This window comes from Rhinolophus ferrumequinum, chromosome 15, assembly GCF_004115265.2.
Source record: "Rhinolophus ferrumequinum isolate MPI-CBG mRhiFer1 chromosome 15, mRhiFer1_v1.p, whole genome shotgun sequence".
Lineage (NCBI taxonomy): Eukaryota > Metazoa > Chordata > Mammalia > Chiroptera > Rhinolophidae > Rhinolophus > Rhinolophus ferrumequinum.
This window is the reverse complement of record NC_046298.1, coordinates 42,046,486-42,070,320: the sequence shown is the minus strand read 5'-3', so window position 1 is coordinate 42,070,320 and position 23,835 is coordinate 42,046,486. Positions and strand designations below refer to the sequence as shown.

General features: G+C 60.4%; 3 protein-coding genes across 9 annotated transcripts; all 3 read left to right on the top strand.

Annotated features, from left to right (window-relative positions):
- The first annotated feature begins 392 nt into the window (after positions 1 to 392).
- On the top strand, positions 393 to 7,216 carry DMWD (DM1 locus, WD repeat containing). The gene is made up of 5 exons (XM_033127598.1): positions 393 to 899; positions 2,074 to 2,256; positions 4,204 to 5,481; positions 6,299 to 6,373; positions 6,668 to 7,216. Exons 1-5 carry the CDS (start codon positions 477 to 479, stop codon positions 6,713 to 6,715), a joined length of 2,007 nt encoding a protein of 668 aa, XP_032983489.1. The 5' UTR covers positions 393 to 476; the 3' UTR covers positions 6,716 to 7,216.
- Positions 7,217 to 8,213: 997 nt separating this feature from the next.
- DMPK (DM1 protein kinase) lies at positions 8,214 to 18,416 on the top strand. Of its 7 annotated transcripts, none has more exons than XM_033127601.1 (15): positions 8,214 to 8,548; positions 10,825 to 10,916; positions 11,178 to 11,261; positions 11,349 to 11,444; positions 12,019 to 12,167; positions 12,517 to 12,610; positions 12,897 to 13,103; positions 13,186 to 13,434; positions 14,138 to 14,223; positions 15,384 to 15,495; positions 16,230 to 16,396; positions 16,485 to 16,582; positions 16,731 to 16,777; positions 17,080 to 17,165; positions 17,519 to 18,414. In XM_033127601.1, the coding sequence occupies exons 1-15, from the start codon at positions 8,389 to 8,391 to the stop codon at positions 17,676 to 17,678; spliced, it is 1,887 nt and encodes a 628-aa protein (XP_032983492.1). In that variant the 5' UTR covers positions 8,214 to 8,388; the 3' UTR covers positions 17,679 to 18,414. The 7 variants fall into 7 exon arrangements, with proteins under 7 accessions (XP_032983492.1, XP_032983490.1, XP_032983494.1 ...); XM_033127599.1 differs by having other exon boundaries at positions 13,186 to 13,449; XM_033127600.1 differs by having other exon boundaries at positions 8,215 to 8,548; positions 13,186 to 13,449; positions 17,076 to 17,165; positions 17,519 to 18,416.
- Positions 18,417 to 19,304: 888 nt separating this feature from the next.
- SIX5 (SIX homeobox 5) lies at positions 19,305 to 23,466 on the top strand. Its single transcript, XM_033127595.1, has 3 exons — positions 19,305 to 20,104; positions 21,041 to 21,840; positions 22,132 to 23,466. The coding sequence occupies exons 1-3, from the start codon at positions 19,305 to 19,307 to the stop codon at positions 22,749 to 22,751; spliced, it is 2,220 nt and encodes a 739-aa protein (XP_032983486.1). The 3' UTR covers positions 22,752 to 23,466.
- The last annotated feature ends 369 nt before the right edge of the window (positions 23,467 to 23,835 follow it).

Below are 23,835 nucleotides of genomic sequence, written 5' to 3'. Positions count from 1 at the left end.
ATGCTGTGGCCACTTTTGTCAGTGGGAAACACTAGAGGTCAGGAGGGTGTATGTTGAGAGTATATGGAGACATTAGACTCACCTGGGGTCATCTGTGAGGTCATGGGAAGGCCAGGAATGGCCTTCTCTTGAGGGTCTCTCCGTTGCTAGGCAAACGGTTCCCAGGGCGCCGTTACTAAGGCCTTCTGCTTCTTAAATGCCACGCCCCTTTCCCCTGCGGACCCCGCCCCCGCAGCCAACCACACTCCGGTCTCCAGACACAAAGACCGCGCCCACCTTTTCGTCCATCCTACAGCCCCCAGAACCGTTACCCGAGTGACAGCCGGGGCTCGTCCCGCCTCCCGACCCTGTTGCCTATCGAAGAGACGTCGCCCGGGCGACGACCCTACCTCTTCCGGCGCGAGCCCCGGCTTCCGGCAGGGGGCCCGGCGGCGGGCGGCGGTCCGGCAGCGGCGGGGCCCGGGGGGGCGCCCAAGATGGCGGCGGGCGGCGCGGAGGGCGGCTCGGGCCCCGGCGCCGCCATGGGGGACTGCGCGGAGATCAAGTCTCAGTTCCGCACCCGCGAGGGCTTCTACAAGCTGCTCCCCGGCGACGGCGCCGCTCGCAGGTCGGGTCCGGCTTCCGCCCAGACCCCGGCGCCGCCCCAGCCGCCGCAGCCCCCGCCGGGCCCTGCCTCCGGCCCCGGCGCCGCGGGCCCCGCGTCGTCCCCGCCGCCCGCAGGTCCCGGGCCCGCGCTGCCCGCCGTGCGCCTCAGCCTCGTGCGTCTCGGGGAGCCCGACGGGGCCGGGGAGCCGCCCGCCACGCCCGCGGGGCTGGGGACCGGAGGAGACCGCGTCTGCTTCAACTTGGGCCGCGAGCTCTATTTCTACCCGGGCTGCTGCCGCCGCGGGAGCCAACGGGTGAGCGGCCTGCATCGCGGGGCCCTGGGTGCGGGAAGCATGGGGTCCCTAGGTGATCCCAGAAATGATAGGAGCGTCCCCGAATTGTGGGGCCCTGAGATAGTCAACCTAGATATGATCGACACCTTGCGGGCAAGGGTTCTTGGAGGCAGTGCAGGATTCCCAAAGGGGAGCGGAGGCATCCTGGAGCAGATGGGGAACCTTGAGGTCATGAAGGATCCCCCGGTTATGCATGGGAGTTCTGGGGTGGTGAGTGTTCTGGGGTGATGGGGAACTGCAGATGATGTGGATCCTTCCCGGTTGGGTGGCAGGCATTCCGTAGGTGATGGGGGAGCCTGAGGTAATGCAAACCTAGGGGTATTGCAGTCTGAAGGTGTTGGGGGGCGGCCTTGAGACTTGGGCAGCAAGAGGTCAGGATTCCGGAAGTGATGGGGGGGCTTAGAGGTAATCCCAGAGAAAACAGGGGTTCTGGAGGTGATGAGGATCTTGGAGGAAATAAGAATCTCGGAGCTGATGGGAGGTCTGGAGGTGATGAGAGCCCACAGGGGACATACTCAGGTGTCTCTATAGTGATGTAGGTGTCAGAGGGGATGAGACCCCTGGAGTTTATGGTGATACCCAGAAGTGATGGAGATCCTGAGAGCCCAGAAGAGATGATGTGGGGGATCATGAGGTTTAATGGGTCCCTGGACTGTGATGGGGGTCCTGAAATTTCGGGACTCCCAAGTGAAGGGAATCCTGAGCCGTTGGGCTTTAGAGTCCTGGGGATTTGGGTGACCCTGCTTTCTGGGGGGTTTGGGATATTGTGGTGCTAAGACCCAGAGGAATTGCTGAGGTTACAGAGCAGGACTAGAAAGGAATCAGCTCAGGGACTATGGGGACCCTGAACCCTGAAGCTGTGGAGGAGTCCAACTTTGGGGAGGTGCTGTGGTCTTACGCCAGGGGATGGGAGTGAGGAACCCTTTCTTGTCTGTTTTTTTCTCTACTGTCTGCGATTTGGGTCCCTCTTCCTATTTGTGGTTGCCTCCCCACCCGCCTCTACTCACCCATCCACCTACCCACTTCCCTCAGGGATTTAACCCTGCTTCCTCTTAGTGGTTTCCCCCGACCTCAACACCCTCTTCCTTCCTCTCAGTGGTAGAAGCTATTAACTCCTTTTCTCCTACCACCCAAGTCGATTGACCTCAACAAGCCAATTGACAAGCGGATCTATAAGGGCACCCAGCCCACCTGCCATGACTTCAACCAGTTCACTGCTGCCACAGAGACCATCTCCCTGCTGGTGGGGTTCTCAGCTGGCCAGGTACAGTACCTGGATCTCATCAAGAAGGACACCAGCAAGCTATTCAATGAAGAGGTGATTTGGGGCCTCCTTCCCACCCACCCACGCGCTGTTTGCCATGAGACTGCAGCTCTCTGGGGAGCAGTGTACACCTGAGGGGGACAGGATAAGAGAGAGCAGGGGGATGGACTGACAGCTATGTGGGATGGGTGACAGACAGCTAGTGTGACAGCAGCTAATTATGACACTAGCACCTACTGTGCCCAGGCCCTGTGCTGTGTTAGCCGTATGCTGAACGTTACTCTTGGAGTTTTCATCAACCAGTGGGTTAGGGATTGTGGTCCCCATTTTGCAGATTAGAGAATGGAAGCTGGTCATGGGTTGGGACTTGTTTGATTCCGGGCCCTGTTGGCATTGGACTCAAATCCTTGCTGTACCATTTACTCACAGTGTGACATTGAGAAGGTGACGGTGCCTTCCTGAGCCTCAGTTTCCCTTCTTTGCAAAATGGAATTCTCACCTCTACCTCACTGAGGACTGTTGTAAAATTACGTGTGGAGATTGCTCAGTGGACTTGGCATAAGAGGAAATACCAGCAAGTGGCTTTTTCCATGGGCAGGGACTCCTCTTGTCTTGTGTCTCTTTCTCTGTTCAGAGGTGGCGTTCCATCTCTACAGAATGCATGAATGGAAGAAGGGAGTGAGTGGAACAGTGACTGGACTCAAAATATCCTAGCTCACACATTTACAGAATATTTACTGAGCTTTCGTTCTGTGCCGGGCGTGTTCTCAGCACTGGGGATGTCTCCTCTCAGTGAACAAAACAGAGGGTCCGCCTTTGTGGAGCTTGCATCCCGCTGGGGAGACAGTTAGCAAATAAGTGAAGTGTGTTGTATGTCAGAAGGTGCTGAGTGCTGTGGAGAAAAATCCAGCAAGGAGGGGGGATGGGGAGTGCTCCGTGAGGTGTGAATAGGGTGGTCAGGAAGGGCCTCCGTGGGACATGACACTGGAATGAAGACTTGAAGGAAGCAAGGAGAATTATCAGAGGAAGGACATTCTGAGAAGAGGGGACAGCTAGGACAAAAGCCCCAAAGAAGGACATGTGGCTAGAGCAGTTACTGAGTGGGAGACTGGTAGGTGAGTTCCGAGAAATCACTGAGAAGGGCCAGGTCATGTAGGTCTGGAAGGCGTGGAAAAGACTTGGGCTTTTAGAGCTTCTTCCCCGGGTTCACCTGAGCCATAGACACAAATGGTTTGATCTGATTATTTTCTAAATTCTCCCAAGAATGAGAAGCAACTTAGATACTTGGGGAAGTGAGTTCATTCTTACAGTGGGTGCCTGAGGGCGCTGGGGCTTAGTTTTGTCCAGGGCCCTGGTTGAGAAAGGCTGCTGTGGTGGTCAGGAGACGGGTGCCAGAAGCCGACACACATTTTAACCGCAGCTCTGCGACTGTGTAGACAATGGACACGGGCAGTGCCAGTTAGGCCATTGCAGGGTAGATGGCATTGGGACCAGGGTGGTTGGGCTCCGGTGGGGGGGTGAGCCGAGGTTAGGTTGAAAAATTGGGTGTGAGTTGTAAGGAGAAAAGGAGCACAGATGAGCAGCGGGCAGGATAGGGTTGTCACTCACGTGTCCAGGAAATACTTCTCAGGCGCCTCCTGTGGACAGCTCTGCCCTGCGGCTAGAACAGTGAACCAGATAGACAAAGGTCCCTTCCTCGGAGGAGCTGATGTCCTGTGAATCAGTTTGTTGCCTTAAGCCTGACGTAAAGACAGTGGGGAGCATTAAACAAATAGCAGACAGTTCTTCCAAGACGGGACATGTAGGCTCCACAGACTCCTGTGGCCACCTCGTGGGTATCCCTTCCCCCCTGCGTTCCCATGCCTGTCAGTTTCCCTGGGTGGCGGCCTCTCTTCCAGGAGGTCTGGGCCATGTCTGATGGCCTCCTGGGGAACCAGGTTGGGGAGGAAGCTTGCCAGGGGCTGATTGCCTTCTCCCAACCCCCACGGTCTCCTTTGGCAGCGGCTGATCGACAAGACCAAGGTGACATATCTGAAGTGGCTGCCTGAGTCGGAGAGCCTGTTCCTGGCATCACACGCCAGCGGCCACCTGTACCTGTACAACGTCAGCCACCCATGTGCCTCGGCACCGCCCCAGTACAGCCTGCTGAAGCAGGGGGAGGGCTTCGCTGTCTACGCTGCCAAGAGCAAGGCGCCCCGCAACCCACTGGCCAAGTGGGCGGTGGGCGAGGGGCCCCTCAACGAGTTTGCATTCTCGCCCGATGGCCGGCATCTGGCCTGTGTCAGCCAGGACGGCTGCCTGCGCGTCTTCCACTTCGACTCCATGCTCCTTCGGGGGCTCATGAAGAGCTACTTTGGGGGCCTGCTCTGCGTGTGCTGGAGCCCCGACGGGCGCTACGTCGTGACAGGTGGTGAGGATGACCTGGTCACCGTGTGGTCCTTCACTGAGGGCCGCGTGGTGGCCCGTGGCCACGGCCACAAGTCCTGGGTCAATGCTGTGGCCTTTGACCCTTACACCACGAGGGCTGAGGAGGCGGCAGCCGCCAGTGGTGAGGGGGAACCGAGTGGTGAGGAGGAGGAGGAGGAGGAGGAGCCAGAGGCCACGGGCCCAGGCTCGGGAGGGGGAGCCCCCCTGTCGCCGATGCCCAAGGCCGGCTCCATCACCTACCGCTTTGGCTCCGCTGGCCAAGACACGCAGTTCTGCCTGTGGGACCTCACCGAAGATGTGCTTTACCCACACCCACCCTTGGCTCGCACCCGCACACTTCCCAGCACGCCTGGCACCACACCACCTGTCGCCAGCAGTTCTCGGGGTGGCGAGCCAGGCCCCGGGCCCCTGCCACGCTCGCTGTCCCGCTCTAACAGCCTTCCTCACCCAGCGGGCAGTGGCAAGGCGGGCGGCCCAGGCGCGGTGACAGAGCCAGGCACGCCATTCAGCATCGGCCGTTTCGCCACACTCACGCTGCAGGAGCGGCGAGACCGGGGCGCTGAGAAGGAGCACAAGCGCTACCACAGCCTGGGCAACATCAGCCGGGGGGGCGGCGGGGGCAGCAGCAGCGGGGACAAGCCCAGCGGCCCCGTGCCCCGCAGCCGGCTGGACCCAGCCAAGGTGCTGGGCACAGCGCTGTGCCCGCGCATCCATGAGGTGCCGCTGCTCGAGCCCCTGGTGTGCAAGAAGATCGCCCAGGAGCGGCTAACGGTCCTCCTGTTCCTGGAGGACTGCATCATCACCGCCTGCCAGGAGGGCCTCATCTGCACCTGGGCCCGGCCGGGCAAGGCGGTGAGTCAGCCACTCCAGCCAGCCTGGGACCCAGGAAGAGGCGGGTATTGGCAGAGGACTTTGTCACTGTCACAGCCTCTAGCCCTGTGGGATGAGGGGAAGCCATGGAAATCTTAGGGTCTCAGATCTTAGAGTGACAGGCTCCAGAACCCTTGGTGACAATAAGGAGAGTGGGTCAGTTAGAAGAGACAGCTGGGAGTGAGCCAGGCTATGAATGAGCCCAGCATGGCCAGGTCTTAACACTTGTTACTTGAAGCTGGGTCTGTATTTCTATGGAAAATACTATTTTTCTAAATAAATCTTTTTGCATATTGTGGGTCAAACTCTGGGCAAGACTGAGCCTTGGGCCCAGCTTCCAGCCTGGGTCTGGACTGTTGGGGTCTGAGACCACTGCTGAAGGCACGGACTGTGGAATCCCAGGCTCGGGGTCCAGTCCTGCTCTGCTCCCTGTGTGACTTCGGGCAAGTCCCTAGTCTCCACTTAGGACAGGGAAGCTCGAAGATGGCTGGATGGGTAGGGATGCGTCCAGCTCCTGGGGTGGCCTTGTGGTTCAGGAAAACCCCGGGAGGTGGAGCACAGGCCTGGCACCTCGTAACCTTGGCGCTCTGGGCTCCTGTCTTGAGCTCCTCGGGGTCTGGGCTCGGGCGCACAGGATACCAGGTCTGACAGCCATGGCTTAGTTCCTCAGAAGAGCGGTTTTGGAATCATAAGGTTCTGTATCCCTAGAACTTACAGCCCAGTCTCAGAGCCTCAGAAGTGGGGCATTGGGATTTGGGGAGTCTGGCAAGTCCTGAAGGAGACCCCTCTATCTCCCTAGTTCACAGACGAGGAGACCGAGGCCCAGGCAGGGGAAGGAAGTTGGCCCAGGTCACCCAGCAAGTCAGTGGTAGAGGTAGGACTGTCCCTGAGTTCTCTCCCCCCCAGAATCTCAGGACACCCCCTCAGTCAGAAGGGGACCCCAGTTTCCCCTCTCTTCCCCACCTCCTCCTCCACCCTGTCCCCTCTGCTCAGGATCACCTGAGTACTTTAATTATTGTATAAAAGTGCCGCCTGCTGAGACAAGGAAGCTAGCGGAGATGTAAGTTTCTGAGCCTAGAGCAGCGGCCTCTGGAGGGTGGGGGGGTCTGGGCTGGCCGAACCCCACATGGTCTCTAACCCCTCCTATCTCCCCTCTCATCTTCCCCAGGGCATCTCCTCTCAAGCAGGCAACTCCCCAAGCGGCACAGTGGTGTGAAGCCATGGATGTCGGGGTCCCCCACCCCACCCCCCGCTCCTAGCCATAACTCCCTGCTGACCTCACGGATCAACGGATTAACAAGACTAACCATGACGGATGGACTGCTCCGGTCCCCCATTATGCACAAATTTGGGGGGCAGAGGGTCCCCAGACTGGCCCAGACCCTGGGGGGATGTAGTGGCCTGTGTGGCCTCAGCCTGTCCCCACCCACTGCCAAGTACAATGACCCTTCCTCTGAAACATCAGTGTTAGCTTCATCCCTGTCCCCAGCATGTGACTGGTCACTCCAGGGAGGCGAGAAGCTCCCCACTCACAAGAGCCCCAGCTCTGCCGTGTGCCCCTCATCTGTGGGCAGGGCAGGGGTGGCCCACCCCTCCCTTGGCCCTGCCCCCCTTGCTGTTGTTTGTGCTTTTAAAGAGTGTTAAGTTATGGAAGCCCCTTGGGGCCCTCCCTATCCCCAGCACCTCTTATTTATACTAAAGCTCCCTGTTTTCTCAGTGTAGCGTCTCTTCCTTCAGTGGCAGTGTGGAGGAAGTGTGTGTGTGCTTGCACTGCGTTGCCTGATCAATCCACTTTCACCAGGGAGCAGCCAGGCCCTGCATCCCCCACCACCCTCACCTCTCCCGCCCCCTTTTAATAGCAGGAAAAACGGAAGGCAGGAGGAGGGACGCCCTCTTCAAAGTCCTCCCCGGGAGTTTGCAGAGTTGTTTGAAAATGCCCAAGCTGTCCAAATCAGAAATGACAGGGCCTTCCTAGGTGGGGTCCCACAGGCAGCTCCCAAGGCCTAGCGTGAGTGGCCTTGAGCACAGGTCTGCTGCCTCAGGGCCTGGCTCGCCTAGCCTGCCAGCGACCATGGCTTCCTCCCGGAGAACTGTCCGTCCTGGAAAGGACAACGAAATCCCTCCTGGCTGGCTCTCCCGTTCCGCCCTCCACCCCCCGAAATGTTTCTGTTTCTAATCCTAGCCTGGGCAGGAATGTGGCTTCATGCCAGGGGCCAAGGAGCTATTTTGGGGTCTCCTTTGCCTCCTCCAGGCTTTGGCCAGTGGATCACCCCCGGTCCTGGCTCCTGAGGGCCTCCCTTCCCGATTCTTTCACCACCCCTTCCCCACCTCCTGCCAAAAAAAAGTCAGTGTAAAGCAGAGGGCCTGAGGGCTAAATTTAAACTGGCCCAAAGTCTGAATCTGGGGCTGAGTCACCCGCAAAGCTGCCCTGGCCTCCTGTCCCCCTTCCCAGGCCTCACCCCTTTCTCCTCCCCCCAACTCCAGGGCTTGGGAGGGGTGTTACCAGGTAACTCTGGACCTCAGTAGGCCCCCTCTGGGGAATGGGAGGGCTCATGTTTGGCCTGTCACACCTGTAGCGTTCCTTTGTGCTCCGCCTTTTTATGGGCTGGGTGTGTATTGAGTGTTGAGATTCTCCACCCCCTTAATCTCACGGAAGCGTTCTGGGGGGCCTGGCTTATCAGGGGTTAAGGCAGGGAGGGGGCCGGCCGAGGGGAGGGGAGAGGGGAGGAGGCCTTTGCAGCCAGCAGAGAGAAGTGGCCAGAGAGGCCCAGGGGACAGCCAGGGACAGGCCGACATGCGGCCAGGGCCCCAGGGCCTGGACAGGGGCTGCCAGGCCCCGTGACGGAGGACCCCGAGCCCCTGGAGGGGCCATGGTGTTGCCTGCCCGACATGTCAGCCGAGGTGCGGCTGAGGCGGCTCCAGCAGCTGGTGCTGGACCCCGGCTTCCTGGGGCTGGAGCCCCTGCTCGACCTTCTCCTGGGCGTCCACCAGGAGCTGGGCGCCTCCGACCTGGCCCAGGACAAGTACGTGGCCGACTTCTTGCAGTGGGGTGAGTGCCTGCTGGCATGGGCTCCCCCACATTGGGAGGGTGAGGGCAGGGCAGAGGCAGGAGATGGGGTCGGGCTCTCAGGGGTATCAGGATAGTTATGGGGAGAGATCGTTCAGGGGCCCAGAGCTTGGACCTGGGTCCTGGGGTGACATGCCCCTACCTTTGTGCCACCCTGGCCAGGCAGAGTGGGGTCAGCAGAGTCCAGGGCAGCCATGACTCAGAACCATGATTTGGGAGCCATGGTAGGCTGGGCTGGGAAGTCTCTCATGGCCCCCCCCCAAGCATCCCCTTCCCCGAGTCTAGGCCTAGGGACATGCTGGGAGCCCCATCTCCTAGAACCCCCACACACCAAAACGGGCCCTGTGGCCTCAACCCTGGCTTCCCAGAGCATGGGCTAGCAGAAGGGATAGGATGGGGCAGCTGCCAGGGGTGCGGCCGGCAGGCAGGTGTTCGGCGCCAGCCTCTCCAGCTGCCCCAACAGGTGCCCAGGCACTGGGAGGGTGCAGTGACTCAGGCAGGCCCTGGGGGAGAACCAGCTCTGCAGACAGGCACCACCCAGCACCCCCTCCACCCCTTGGATGAAGGACCCCTCCCCCATTGGTCTTGGTCCCTCCTAGTCTGCATGTGCCAGCCTTAAACTCCCCTCCAGCTCCCCAGGTCCTTTCATTCTAGTTCATGACCTCCAGCTTTCCAGCTCTCCCCAAAGCCCCCTCTTGCCAGGCCTTTCCCTGGAGAAAGGCCCAGAGGGAAGATGCTACAACCTCAGCCTCCTGTGTTGTCTGCTCACATGCTCTCCTGGCCCAGGACTCAGACTCACTGGAGTTTCTCTGTGACCCCTGCCACTGTACCTCCACTGATCTGTCCCTCAGTGACTTGCTCTTGGTCCTGAGGTTCTTGTGTGTCCCTAGTTCTCTCCGTCCCTCTGTTTCCTCTCTCTGCCTTGTCCTGCTCCCTCTTTACTTGTGTCCATGTCTTTGGGACCCAGGCCCTGCTCCTGTCCGTCCCCCTCCCATTTTCAAGATAGGAAGGTGGAGGTCAAGGGCCAGGCCACTCAGCCTCTGGAAAAACCTTCTCTCCACCTTCCCCCAGCCCTTAGCAACTCTCTTAGTCCCCCTTTTGCAGAGGACTGGCAGGGTAAACTGAGGCTGAGGTGGGGGCAGGGGTCCGGCTCTCCCCTGAGGAGCACTCCTTTTGTGGCCCGAGCAGCATCCTACGGCCCCTCCCCTGTGGGCTGCCAGGGCGGGGGAGGGGGCCTGGGTTCCCGCTGCCTTAAAAGGGCTCAATGTCTTGGCTCTCTCCTCCCTCCCCCATCCTGGGCCCTGACTGTTTCTTCCCTGACGGCCCACTCTCCCCGAACCCCATGGGGGCCCCCTCTGCCCTCCATAACTCACTGTATCACCCCTCATTCCTACTTGCACCCATCCCTCTCTCCACCCTGCCTCCGAGTTCCCCAGAGGCTTCTACCCCCAGGGGGTCCAGGTTTCCCTCTCTGTGTCCCTGAGTCTCCTGCCTCCACCCCCAGGCTCCCTATTCCCAACCTGCTCTGTTTAACATTCTTAGCTGTAAGACCTTGGACAAATAACTTCACCTGTCTGAGCCTGGAGTCCCCATCTGTAAATAAGGGATAATAATAGAGTGCTCCTCCTGGAGTTGAGAGAGAGGACTTTGAGAACACTTGAACCGGCCTGGCGCCCAGATGCGGTCACTCTCTCCTAGTTCTCTTGGCCCTCTGCCCCCAAATCCAGTGTTTCCCAAAGTGTGGTCCAAGAGCCACCTGACTCTGAACCTAGAGGAACTGGATAAAACTGCATGTTCCAGAATGGACTGAGAGAAGCCTGGAGTGGGCCGGGCTTTCCCCATCACTCTGAGTTGGGGTGGGGGCCTGAAGCCCAGGGAGTACTGGGCCTATTCTTCCTGCATTCTTCAGGGCCTCCCTTCTGCAGACTTGCCTTCCTCCCCATCATCCTGCTCCCACAAATCCCTCTGGCCCAATGCCTTGTTCAAAAAAGGGGTTCCCAGGCACCCCACCTTTCTCTGTAGGAGGGCTGTTTTGCGGCCACAAAACCTCACACAGTGTGTGGGAAGCCCTTGGGAAGCAGACAGTCCTAAAGGGAGGGGCAGAGGGAAGGGGACACTGAGGGACAGAGAAAGGGGGAGACCGAGAGACCCAGGACAGAACGAGGGGCAGGGAGACTGAGGGCCAGAGGGTGGGACTTCTCCTCGTCTCCAGTGTCAGTCCCAGTGACCCTCAGTTCTCGTCGCCCCCCGCCCCCCAGTGGAGCCCATCGCGACAAGGCTTAAGGAGGTCCGGCTGCAGAGGGAAGATTTCGAGATTCTGAAGGTGATCGGACGCGGGGCGTTCAGTGAGGTGAGCCCTGAGGTGTGGTGGTTGCTCCGCTTGGCGGGAGCCTCGACTTTCGGTGCTTTGGGAGGGAGGCAGGAGTTTGGGGCGGGGCCTTAGAAATTGATGAATGAGTTTAGAACCGGAGACCAGCAGGGGATGGGGGCGGGACTTGAGGCCAGTGGGCGTGATGTGGCTGGTGGGCGGGGTTTAGGGTGGAGTGCCGTCTGAGCCAGCCTGTTTGCTCCTCCGCCACCTCCACCCAAGTCACCCCGTTTCAACCTTCAGGTAGCGGTGGTGAAGATGAAGCAGACCGGCCAGGTGTACGCCATGAAGATCATGAATAAGTGGGACATGCTGAAGAGAGGAGAGGTGAGGCGCAGGCCTGGATGTCCAGGGCGCTGAGGATCCTCCCCCCACACTCCCCCAACCACTTCAGCTTCTCCGGTTGCCTCGCAGGTGTCATGCTTCCGCGAAGAGAGGGATGTGTTAGTGAACGGGGACCGGCGCTGGATCACACAGCTACATTTCGCCTTCCAGGACGAGAACTATCTGGTGAGCCCCAGGCCGGGTGACTAGAAGGACGAACCCTCACCCCCGAGGCTGTCAATTAACGAGGTGGGGGCAGGGAGAGGAAGTTCTAGGGTGGGGGACCTCCACACATCCTGTGGGAGTCTGTGTGTGGTAGGAACGGGCTTTTTTTCTCAGGATGGTGATGTCCCTCACCGCCCTTGTCCCGGGCGGATTCTGAGGGGCTCTGTAAAGCAGCCGCCGCCAGGGGATGCTTACCTGGAATATGGGAGAGCTCTGTAGAGTCTGCGTATGGGTCAATGGGCGGGAGGTATCTGGGCTCTACACTCTGGGCATTGGGAGGTCTCTGGGTTCTTTGTCCCTCTGTGTGTGTGTGTCGGGGGGAATGTAGAAGTGAATCTCTGCCCAGTGACATCCTGAGAGAGATGGGGTGGGGTTTGGTGGGTTTCTCACATTTGGCTTGGGAGATCTCTGGGGCTCCCTCGGGGCTGCCGGTTTTCTGCCCAGGGATGGGGCGTCTCTGGGAGCCTTTGTCACAGGCTATCAGCAATAGGCATCTAGGGGGGCTACCGACTCCCCATGACACGCCCCCTCCCAGTACCTGGTCATGGAGTACTACGTGGGCGGGGACCTGCTGACGCTGCTGAGCAAGTTTGGGGAGCGGATCCCGGCCGAGATGGCGCGCTTCTACCTGGCCGAGATTGTCATGGCCATAGACTCAGTGCACCGACTGGGCTATGTGCACAGGTGGGCACTGCACGGGCTGAGGGGTGGGGCCCAGAGACGGACAGTAAAGATTGGACCCCAGAAGGGTCCTAGAAGGTTAGAGCCCACAGGGGGCGGGGCCTGGAAAGAGAACTTGCTGGTTGGATCCCACTGGAGACAGTACCTGAGCAGTTGGGTTCAGAACTGTAGAATCCACGAAGGGCGAACCCTAGGAGGTGAAGCCTCAGGGCAGGACCTGGAGGCTTGGGAATTGGAGAGCTGGGTCCCTAAGGGTGGGGCTTGAGGCGGTACTGCTTAGAGGGGTGGAGCCTGGTGAGATGGTGGGAAGGAGGTTGACTTATACCTCCCCGCCTTTCTTCACTCTGAGCAGGGACATCAAACCAGACAACATCCTGCTGGACCGCTGTGGCCACATCCGCTTGGCTGACTTTGGCTCATGCCTGAAGTTGCAGGCAGATGGAACGGTGAGCGGTGCGCCCGCCCACTGCGGGCCACCAGTGAGGGGTGGGATCAGGTGCGGGACCTGAGGTGCAGTGTGGGGGCGGGGCTGAGGAGTGCGAGCAGAGATAGGATGGAGGCAGGACTAGACTTAGAGGGGGAAGGAGGAGGAGGCAACCCATGTCTAAGTGTGCTTGGCTCAGGGTTAGAAGAGGCAGGGGGTGGGATTAAGCTCCAGGGGCGTGGCTAGGAGGGGGTGGAGCCAGGGCTTGGAGGGGTCGGCTGAGCCCAGCTCTGGTTCTGTTGGCTCAGGTGCGGTCGCTGGTGGCTGTGGGCACCCCAGACTACTTGTCCCCAGAGATCCTGCAGGCTGTGGGCGGCGGGCCGGGGACCGGCAGCTACGGGCCCGAGTGTGACTGGTGGGCATTGGGTGTGTTCGCCTATGAAATGTTCTATGGGCAGACGCCCTTCTATGCCGACTCCACCGCGGAGACCTACGGCAAGATCGTGCACTACAAGGTAAGCAGGATCTCAGGAGCCCCTGATCTCTCCGCACCTGTTTCCAAACTGACATCCCCGCTTTCCCTCTCCCTTGGAGCAGGAGCACCTCTCTCTACCGCTGGCTGACGCAGGGGTTCCTGAGGAGGCTCGAGACCTTATCCAGCGACTCCTGTGTCCTCCGGAGACGCGGCTGGGCCGGAATGGAGCAGGTGATTTCCAGAAGCATCCTTTCTTCTTTGATCTTGACTGGGATGGTCTCCGAGACAGCGTGCCTCCCTTTACGCCAGATTTTGACGGTGCCACCGACACATGCAACTTCGATGTGGTGGAAGATGGGCTCACTGCCATGGTGAGCGGGGGCGGGGTAGGTACCTGCGACCCTTGCTCCCCCATCGTTCTATAAAGTTGGGATTAGGAGAGTGCCTACCTCCTGGGGTCCTGAAATCATTTCTTCCCCAGAGCACCTCCTCTGTGCCCACCCAGTGCTGGGAACCCAGCAGTGACCTAGACTCACAGTCCAGTGGGGGAGACAAATGGGGTACACAGACTTGTCCCCAGACAATGACACCCCAGAGAGATCAAGCCTGCGATGGGGGAATGCAGGAGGCAGAGCTTCTGACTCAGCATGGAAGGTCCTGGATGGCTTCCTGGAGGAGGGGGCTATCTGAACTGATACCTGGAAGGAGGCAGGAAGATACCAAAGAGGAATTTTCCTTCCTTAGGCCATCTCTTTCTCAATGTTACACGAGCTACCCTGAAATGCTAGCTCAGCCAGGGTGTCCTTGTGCTGGGCACTGCTGGGGACACACATAAACCAAGTCAGCCCTGGTCCCTCATCCACTTACAGTCTGGAGAAGTATACAGTGTTAGTGTGACAAGTGCCCTGAGGGAAGCAGCAGGACACAATAAAAGAAAATGATAGAGGGGACACTTTAGATAAGCCCCAAATTAGGGTGGGATTTGGGTGCCACGTTTAAATCAAGACTGGGAAGGGGTGAGGGGCCAGCCCTAACAACCAGTGCTCACCTCCCACCTGTGCTTCTCTTGTATAGGAGACACTGTCGGACATGCGGGAAGGCGTGCCACTGGGGGTCCACCTGCCTTTTGTGGGCTTCTCCTACTCCTGCATGGCCCTCAGGTAAGAACTGACCCTGTGCAGCCTTTGAGGAGTGGGCTGGGGGGTAACAGCCTCCAGAGGGTTACCGTATTCTGGCCCATCAGCACACACTAGAATTGCAGGATCAGTCTTGGAAGCTTATTGTCTTGGGACCAAGGACTCTTAGGAGCCCAGAGTTGTAGGACCTTAAAATCTCAGACCATAAGTACCTTGAAATTTTAGATTTAATTTAAAACTTCAGAGCCACAGACCCGGCCTTCCAGAATTTTCCAACCTTACACTTAAGACTTCTAGTACACAGAGTCATGGGACCTCAGAATCTTAGACAGTAAGTTTAGAATTTTTAAATCAATCTTAGAATCAGACATAACCACAACGCTTTTTAAAAACATGAATTCTACAAATAATACATTGCTTGTCACAAGTAAATTATAAAATATGGATAAGCAAAAGGAGGCCCACCATCAGTGATGGCCCCTGGGTCACAGGTGTGCTCGCATGTATTTAACCATGAGAACATGCTGTATTCTAATCTGTTTTGTTACCGGACAATGTATTGCAAACACCATTTCTTATCATGAACTACAACCTGGTCTTGACCTGCTATGTATATTCTCCTTACCGGGCATGTCAGGACTCCCTGTCCTCTCTGTTGTAAGCCAGGCTGGACGAACAGCCACAGGTTGGTCTTGGCATTAGGTCCCTGAGACAGTTCCCTGAGGGGATTGCTAGGTTGGGCAGGACATCCACCTTTATTGCCACTTCGTATTTGTAGGGAAGGTTTGTCCCCCTCCCAGCAGCTGGGTGTGAGGGGGTTGTGGTGATGTCTAGAGTCACACTCTTGGGATACACCTCAGTCTTAAGACTGTATCTTTGGCAGTGGCCCGAGCTGGGTAGAGTCTCCCTCATTGGGCTCCCCTCACTGTCCTGAGACCCTAAGGACGGGTGTACAAAGGTAACATGGAGAGGGAGGAGATGAACAGACCCTAGAACATGGGTCTGAGAGGGCAGCTCCCAGGGGTGGGTCTTTTCCTTTCCAAGAGACCTGTTGCAACCTGGCAATTTGTTCCCTTCACTCTGCTCCTCCCCCTCCTCAAATCATGGGGTCCTTGGGTCTGGTGGCCTGTGCCCACAGGCTAGGGAGTCCTGGCCCTCACCCCTCACCCTCTTCCTCTCCCCAGGGACAATGAGGTTCCAGGCCCCATGCCCATGGAACTGGAGGCTGAGCCATTGCCTGAGGCACCTGTGCAAGTGTCCAGCCTGGAGTCCACGGTGCCCCCACCAGAGGAAATAGTGAGTCCTTGGAGTGAGGGATGAATTCCAGAGAAAAGGCAAAGACTTCCAGGCTAGAGCGTACCATGGTGCGCTAAGCCCCCTGGGAGCCTATTCACAGGAAGTTGGAAAACAGACAACAAACGTTCCTTTAGTCCGAGATGATCAGAGGGCACTGAGGGTGTGTGGAGGGGGCTCTCAACAGAGAGGGGAAGTCGCGGAGAAGGAGGAGGAGGAGGACTGCCCTTGGGAAGAAAAGTACTCATTGGTTAGCAGAGAGAACTTCCAGGGCAAAGACCCTGAGGTGGGAACCAGCTGGTTTGTTTTTGAACAGGGAAAGTAAGGTGGTGAGGCTAAACTGTTCCAGGAGAAGGAAGGTGGAGAGTGAGGGGAGGGGAGGCTGCAGAGGCCAGCAGAAAAACCAAACAGGGCCTTTTGGTGCCGCAGGCCTTCTCCTGAGGGCACGGAGGAGCTGGAAAAATTGTGAGCAGGGGAGCGACATGGTCAAGTTGAGTTGAGCATTTTAGGAACAGCGCTTTCGTTCCTGTGTGGAAGGTGGATGAGAAGGGAGCAAACTAAGGCTGGAGACCAGGGCAGGGCCTGGGTGCTTGGATCATTGCAGGAGCTGTGGGGATTCCAAAAAGATGAAGGAATAGGGAAATAGAGGACAAGAGAGGATCCCAGGCTCGGAACCTATACGGGTCTTGAGTGCTCCAGGAGCCACAGACAGCCCTAAGCTGGGTTCCCATATGCAGGCTGAAGCGGCAATTCCAGTGGCAGTTCCAGTGGCCATCCCAGCGGCTGTGGCAGCTGAGGTGACCTTGCAGGAGCTCCAGGAGGCCCTGGAGGAAGAGGTGCTTACCCGACAGAGCCTGAGCCGAGAGCTGGAGGCCATCCGCACGGCTAACCAGAACTTTGCCAGGTCGGGGTCGGGGCACAGGGGCCTGTCGCTACCTTTAGCAGACTCTCTCCAAGATCCCGAAGGGCTCATGGTCCTTACCTCCCCTCAGTCAACTCCGTGAGGCCGAGGCCAGGAACCGAAACCTGGAGGAGCATATTCGGCAGCTGCAAGAGCGGATGGAGGGGCTTCAGGCGGAAGGAGCAGCTGGTGAGTTCCTCAATTGCCCCTGTTCCCGAGGGCGCCAGGGGAGGTTCGCCGGGACACCTGGGGGAGGGTAAGGGGCCCAGGCTGGGGCACGCCGCGCCACCCCTCCTCCATCACTCCACGCGCCCACGCCTCTCTCTTCTCCTTCCAGCTGTCACGGGGGTCCCCAGTCCCCGGGCCACGGATCCACCTTCCCATGTAAGACCCCTATTTTTCCCCTATGTCAAGCCTGCTGCCCCCTCTGCAGATCCCATCCTCTGGTCCAGATTTAGGGTTTACCCTACCTCTTTGGGGTTCTAGGTGGCAGAAACCCTCCATTCAGCCCCACATGTACCAAATCTCCCACGGTTCAGGCTTCTCGCCAAATCCCGCCCGCAATCTCCCTCGATTCCCTCCCCGACCTCGGCTCCCCTTGCTGTCTCTCGCACCCCACACCGAGGCGGCCGGCTGGGCTGGGTTGGGCTCCGATTGGGTCACCTGTCCCTTCTCTCTTCAGCTAGATGGCCCCCCGCCCGTGGCTCTGGGCCAGTGCTCGCTGGTGGGGCCAAGCCCCATGCACCGCCGCCACCTGCTGCTCCCTGCCAGGGTACGTCCGGCTGCTCACACCCCCCCGCCCCCCCCCCACAGCCGCCGCCACGCCCCCGCCTCGCTCCAAGCACTCCAAGCCGCTCGGCTTAGCTGTGCATCTGCGGGGCTTGACAGGAGTGGGGAGGAAGGGTGCTCGGGCAGCCAATCAACACAGGCTGCTAGGAAGCAGCCAATGATGAGTTCGGACCAGACTCGAGGCTTGCGATCCGACCAACCACAGCCGCCCGTGCTGTCAGGGGCGGGGCGGGTGCAAGGAGTATTGTGGACCCACCTATGAGCGTAGGCGGGGCGAATCCCAGGAACCAATCAGAGCCCGTGTCGCTGGTGCTGATCCTGCCGTTTCGCCCGCAGGTCCCTAGGCTTGGCCTATCGGAGGCGCGTTCCCTGCTCCTGTTCACCGTTGCTCTGGCTGGTGCCGCCGCCCTGGGCTGCACTGGGTTGGTGGCCGGCGCAGGCCATCTCACCCCAGTCTGGCGCCACCCAGGAACCGCCTTCGCCCCCTGAACCCTAAAAGCCCAGCTTGTCCTCCACTCGGGCCCACTGGAGGGTTGGGTGGCCCGGGCTCGGCCCAAAAGCCACTCCCACCGCCTCCCGTCCACACCACTCCAAGCGTGGGTCTCTGCCCCAGCTCCAGCCTTGTGATCCGGGCTCGCCCCCTGGCGGCCGGGGAGGAAGGAGCTGGGCCCGCGGCCCGAGCACAGGGCCCAAGGGAGGCTTGTAGCTCGGAATACTGCTGCTGGGGGAATCGCGGGCCACTTCCTTCGGCCCAGCCTGGCTGAGGTCGCGACGTGGACGAGCAAACTACAATCTAGAGAAGGCAGCAGGGCCAGAGCTCATCCTTCCGTTTTTCACCTTCCACGCATAACTACCCACATCGGCTCGAAAACCACAAATCCTTGTGCATGAGGCCCTGCTCTCCGGGGAACGTTCTCTTCCCATGGAGAACGTCTAGTGCAAGTCCCGCCCGCTCTCGGGAACCGTTCGCTTTTGCCAGCCCCGCTTTTTCGGGGCCTCCCGCGCCCTCCTCACGTGTGCTGCTCTCAGAGCCACAGCTGGCTCCTCCCGCCTCGGCGGTTTGGGTATTTATTGACCTGTCCTCCGACCCACTGACAGTCTCCAGGACCCCATTACAATAGTCCACGTTTTGGATGCACTGAGACCCCGACATTCCTTGGTATTTATTGTCTCTCCCCACCTAGGAACCCCACCCCCGACCCTCGCAAATAAAAGGCCCTCTCGTCTGTCCAAAGCTCTGAACTCCGTAGTGTCTGCCGTTTTCGTTGCGGGAAAGGGTTGCTCAGTGGGCCAATCAGAAGGCGAGTGGAGGCGGCCAATGGCCTTGGCTGGGAGCTAGCGGGAGGCTAAGCGGACGAGTCAGGGATAGGGGTGGGAACTTAAGGGCGTGCCTCCGGCATCCGACCAATAGCATCAGGCGAGCAGGCCACCCGGAGGCACCGCCCCTTGTCCAGCTGTGGCCTAGCGGTGCCACCCGAGCACCGGGAAGAAGGGGGGCTGGGCCGGCCGCGCGCGCATCCATCCTCCTACCACTGCGCCTGCGCGGGCCACGCGCATCCGTTCCAGGGACAGACGCTCTAGAAAAGTTGAAGCAAACTTTCTAGCCCGTTCTCCCCGCCCCTTCTCCGCGCCAGACCCGCCCCCCTGCGGAGCTGGGAATTCCGAGGGGCGGAGCGCAGGCAGATATGGGGAGTGGGGGGGCCTTCAGAAGACCCTGGAGACCGAGGCGTGCAGAAGCCCAGTCTCGGGGCGGAGGTGGCCTCGCGCCCTTAGCCCTCTCGGACGACCCGTTACCTTCTCCGTTGTCCCGATGGGGAAACTGAGGCCCTGAGCAAGAGGCACACGCGGGGGGGAGGCAAAAAGCGCGGCCTGAGGCAGAGGGAAAACAAAGGGAGAATCACGGACTTACGGGGAGGGGGACGAGCACACACACCGACATTGGGAGAGAGACCCTAGTGAGGCGCCGGGCCTGGCATTAGGGGGCAGACGCGGGGTCGACAGGGGGAGAAGATCGGGAAGCGTGAACGGGGGGTGGCGGAGAGGGGGGACGGACGGGGGAGGGGGCTGGGGAAAGCCCGAGAGAGGAGGAGAAGGAGGGAGGAACTTCCCAAAGTTGCAAAACATGGCTACCTTGCCTGCGGAGCCGAGCGCGGGGCCGGCGGCTGGGGGGGAGGCGGTGGCGGTGGCGGCGACCGAAGAGGAGGAGGAGGAAGCGCGCCAGCTTCTGCAGACTTTGCAGGCGGCGGAGGGTGAGGCGGCGGAGGCAGCCGGGGCCGGGGCGGGCGAAGCGGCGGCGGGAGCGGAGGACCCGGGATCCCCGGGCGTCCCCGGGTCGTCCCCCGAGGCCGCTGCCGAGCCGCCCACGGGCCTCCGCTTCTCGCCCGAGCAGGTGGCGTGCGTCTGCGAGGCGCTGCTACAGGCTGGCCACGCCGGCCGCTTGAGCCGCTTCCTGGGCGCACTGCCCCCGGCCGAGCGCCTACGTGGCAGCGACCCGGTGCTGCGCGCTCGGGCCCTGGTGGCCTTCCAGCGGGGCGAGTACGCCGAGCTCTACCGGCTGCTCGAGAGCCGCCCCTTCCCCGCCGCCCACCACGCCTTCCTGCAGGACCTCTACCTGCGCGCGCGCTACCACGAGGCCGAGCGGGCCCGCGGCCGCGCGCTGGGCGCAGTGGACAAGTACCGTCTGCGCAAGAAGTTTCCGCTGCCCAAGACCATCTGGGACGGCGAGGAGACGGTCTACTGCTTCAAGGAGCGCTCCCGCGCCGCGCTCAAGGCCTGCTATCGCGGCAACCGCTACCCCACGCCGGACGAGAAGCGCCGCCTGGCCACGCTCACCGGCCTCTCGCTCACGCAGGTCAGCAACTGGTTCAAGAATCGACGACAGCGCGACCGGACCGGGGGCGGCAGCGGTGCGCCCTGCAAGAGGTGAGGGGACCCGGGCGCGCAGGTCCCGCTTTACCGGGGAGGTGCTACCCATTAGCCCCCCTCTCCCGCACGCCCACTGCTGGAGCCAGCGCTCCGAACTCCTCGAACGCATCCCGCTCACACCCTCCGGCGCCCGCCGCGCGGATAATAGTGTGGATGGAATAGCCACACGCCCCGGGGCCCCTCCCCGACATCACTGCTCCTCTCTCGGAGGCTGGGAGACCTCTTCCCACTGCTCCACTCAGGGCTCCATCCCAGATCCTAGCCATGTTGGTGGCTAGACTGGGGAGGCAGTGAAAAAAAGGGGCTGCGGGAAAGGGGGAGGGGCCTGTGTCCACCCCACCCTGCGTCGCGGCTTCTTTCAGGCCCCTGCGCTGCGGGGCCCATCTCTGACCGTGGCTCTTCTTCACCCCCCCGCCCCCCCACTGGGCCCAAAACAGCGTGGTCCGTAGTCTGTCTTTGTTGTGAAACGTGAACCTTCCCCAGCTCCAGTTTCCCTGTAACCCAAGCCCTTCCCCTCCCACCCTGTGCGTCGGCCTCTCACTCCCTTCTCTGACGCCCAGGGGGAGGCACCGGGAACTGAGCAGGCAGCTGCCTCCTGGCTCTCCAAAGCCATTGGGCTGCTTTCTTCCTGACCCTGGAGACTCGGGGTCGCCTGGGTGCTCAGCTTCTGGGGCCTGGAGCCGAGGGGATGGCGCGGTGCGGCCAGCTTTAGCTTTGCCGTGGTGTCAATGAAGCGCTTGCAGAGCGGCTCTGTCCCTGGGGTCCTTGGGTGGTCTGAGAGGTTTCAGAACTCCCGGGAATTGTCCCCCAGTTTGGGCTAGGGAAAGGTGGGGAGGCGGTGATCAGCCTGTGCCCTAAAGTCTGCAGAAACTGGCCGGTCAGTGCGGGAACACAGTAGTCAGGGCCACAACTCACAATCCTGTCTCTGGCCAGCGAGTCTGATGGGAATCCCACCGAGGACGAGTCCAGCCGCAGTCCTGAGGACCTGGAGAGGGGGGTGGTTCCAGTGGCCACTGAGGCCCCTGCCCAGGGCTCCATATTCCTGGCGGGGGCCGCCCCCCCTGCGCCGTGCCCTGCCTCCTCCTCCATCCTCGTCAACGGGAGCTTCCTGGCTGCCAGCAGCTCACCAGCGGTGCTCCTCAATGGGAGTCCTGTCATCATCAACAGCCTGGCCCTGGGCGAGGCCTCCAGCCTGGGGCCCCTGCTGCTCACAGGGGGTGGGAGCGCCCCCCCACCACAGCCCAGCCCTCTAGGGCCCACTGAAGGCAAGACCTCCTTAGTCCTGGACCCTCAAACTGGGGAGGTTCGACTGGAGGAGGCTCAGCCTGAGACCCCTGAAACCAAGGGGACCCAGGTGACTGCTTCGGGGACCACTGGAGAGGAGGTGTCCGGGCCTCTGCCCCAAGTGGTGCCTGGCCCCCCGCCGGCTGCCACCTTTCCTCTGCCCCCAGGACCAGTGTCTTCCGTAGCTGCTCCACAAGTGGTGCCACTTTCCCCACCCCCTGGGTACCCTGCAGGCCTGGGCCCCACCTCCCCATTGTTGAACCTGCCCCAGGTGGTGCCCACCTCACAGGTGGTGACCCTGCCACAGGCTGTGGGGCCACTGCAGCTGTTGGCAGCTGGGCCAGGCAGCCCCGTGAAGGTGGCAGCTGCAGCGGGCCCTGCCAATGTGCATCTGATAAACTCCGGAGTGGGTGTGACTGCCCTGCAGCTGCCTCCGGCAACTGCCCCAGGTAACTGCCCCTTTCCGCCTCCCTCCAGCCTGGGTTGGGGTGGTTATTTCAGGGATGGAGGGTGCTGTCGGTGGGTTTGGGGGTGGTGGTGAAGCTCATCCCTGATATGCCCCATAACCTTCCTATGCCAGGCCGTGCCGAGGCTCAAGCTGCCCAGTCTTGGTCCCACCCCAAAGGGGCTCACTTTGCCTCTGGCTGATGTTCTTCATCCTGCCCCCCAGCAATTTCATCTCCATCTCTGTTCCTGGCCAACTGCCCCCTAACCCTGTGCCCGGCTTCTCCTCCCCACAGGAAACTTCCTCCTGGCTAACCCCGTGTCTGGAAGCCCCATCGTGACAGGTGTGGCCGTGCAGCAGGGCAAAATCATCCTCACGGCCACCTTCCCCACCAGCATGCTGGTCTCCCAGGTCCTGCCGCCTGCCCCCAGCCTGGCCCTGCCCCTGAAGCCAGACACGGCCATCTCAGTGCCTGAAGGAGCCCTCCCGATGGCCTCCAGCCCCGCTCTCCCAGAGGCCCACGCCCTAGGCACACTTTCTGCACAGCAGCCACCACAGCCAGCACCTGCTCCTGCCGCCACCGTTGCCACCAGCCTGCCCTTCACCCCAGACTCCTCCAGCCTCCTAGCCAGCTTTCCAGCACCCGCGCCCGAGGGCTTCATGCTGTCCACCACAGCTGTGCCCATCTGGCCAGCGGGACTGGAACTGAGCACAGGCACAGAGGGGCTGCTAGAAGCAGAGAAGGGGCTGGGGACGCAGGCCCCCCACACCGTGCTGAGGCTGCCGGACCCCGACCCTGAGGGGTTACTCCTGGGGGGCACGTCAGGGGGCGAGGTTGATGAGGGGCTGGAAGCTGAGACCAAGGTTCTGACACAGCTACAGTCAGTGCCTGTGGAAGAGCCCTTGGAACTGTGACCCCCCCCCCCCCCCGGGCCTCATCGCCTCTCCTGACAATGGTGCTTGAGAACCAGGACACCGGGAGTAGGGAACCTTCCAGAAACACAACTGCTGCAATCTGAAGATTCCACACACACTACACCCCCACCCCACCCCCGTCTGCTTAACCTCTCCAAACCGGACATGCCGGGGGGGCTCACCCCTGTCCACTCCCTGTCCAGGGGCAACGTCCCTCTGGATGGGAAGCCACCTCTGTTACAGCCCTCTCGTTGCTCTGCCCCCATATGGGGAGATCTGGGGGTTCTGACTCAGGGGCTCTGCCCCCCTCGACCTGGTACTAACTGTGAGCTGAAAACCTTGCCAAGAGGCTGGATTTCCAACCCCCCTGAGCCTTCTCCCTATCACTCCCTACAACACTATTAATAGGTCCACTGACGTCCAGTGTTCTCAGAACTGCCTGAAAGCCGAGGGTGGAGGACGGGCAGTCCTGAGCCCAGGGACTGACAGACCCTCCCAGCTGGGCCCTTCCTGCTCCAGTGCAACGCAGGAAGGGGCGGCCTGGGCTCGGGTGCCCCATTGGCTCCCCCTGGACTACCGCCCTCATTATCAGCCCCAGACCAAAGATCCCCTCACCCATGGGGCAACCCTGACCCCTGTGTCTAGTTTGTATCCTAAATCTTTATTTTTCTAGGACACATTATGCCTCCATTTCAATTAAAATAAAGTTAACAGACAACTTGAACCTCCTGGGGTGTGGGTTACCTTCTGAATGACTTGCCCAAAGAAAAACTGAACCAGACAAAGCCCAACTTGAGATTCTGGTTTTCTGGTGGCGGCTCCCTGAGGGAAGGGGTGCAGGTCAGACTGTGGGAGGGCTTGGGAAGGAAGGTGCGGCCAGTGTGGTTAGTTTCCATCTAACTGCAGCCCCTAGGGCCTTGGGGTCCGGGGCAGAAGGAGCGGCCCAGGGCTGAAGGAGCAGGGGACCGGGGCAGCCTGTCTAGTCTCCCTTGCTGGTAACAAGGGTTCCACTTTATTTTGTTGGCAACAATAAATAATCTATAAATAGAACGGGAGGGAGGAGTAAGACAAGGTGAGAATGAAC

Excerpts from the sequence above, each read along its gene's own strand:
- DMWD (XM_033127598.1), top strand. The coding sequence starts at position 477 with ATGGCGGCGGGCGGCGCGGAGGGCGGCTCGGGCCCCGGCGCCGCCATG. Across the intron at positions 900-2,073 it reads GCCGCCGCGGGAGCCAACGG|TCGATTGACCTCAACAAGCC; the intron begins GTGAGCGGCCTG and ends CTACCACCCAAG. Across the intron at positions 5,482-6,298 it reads GGGCCCGGCCGGGCAAGGCG|TTCACAGACGAGGAGACCGA; the intron begins GTGAGTCAGCCA and ends CTATCTCCCTAG.
- DMPK (XM_033127599.1), top strand. The coding sequence starts at position 8,389 with ATGTCAGCCGAGGTGCGGCTGAGGCGGCTCCAGCAGCTGGTGCTGGAC. Across the intron at positions 11,262-11,348 it reads ACATGCTGAAGAGAGGAGAG|GTGTCATGCTTCCGCGAAGA; the intron begins GTGAGGCGCAGG and ends GTTGCCTCGCAG. Across the intron at positions 15,496-16,229 it reads TGCCCCCACCAGAGGAAATA|GCTGAAGCGGCAATTCCAGT; the intron begins GTGAGTCCTTGG and ends TCCCATATGCAG.
- SIX5 (XM_033127595.1), top strand. The coding sequence starts at position 19,305 with ATGGCTACCTTGCCTGCGGAGCCGAGCGCGGGGCCGGCGGCTGGGGGG. Across the intron at positions 20,105-21,040 it reads AGCGGTGCGCCCTGCAAGAG|CGAGTCTGATGGGAATCCCA; the intron begins GTGAGGGGACCC and ends GTCTCTGGCCAG. Across the intron at positions 21,841-22,131 it reads GCCTCCGGCAACTGCCCCAG|GAAACTTCCTCCTGGCTAAC; the intron begins GTAACTGCCCCT and ends TCCTCCCCACAG.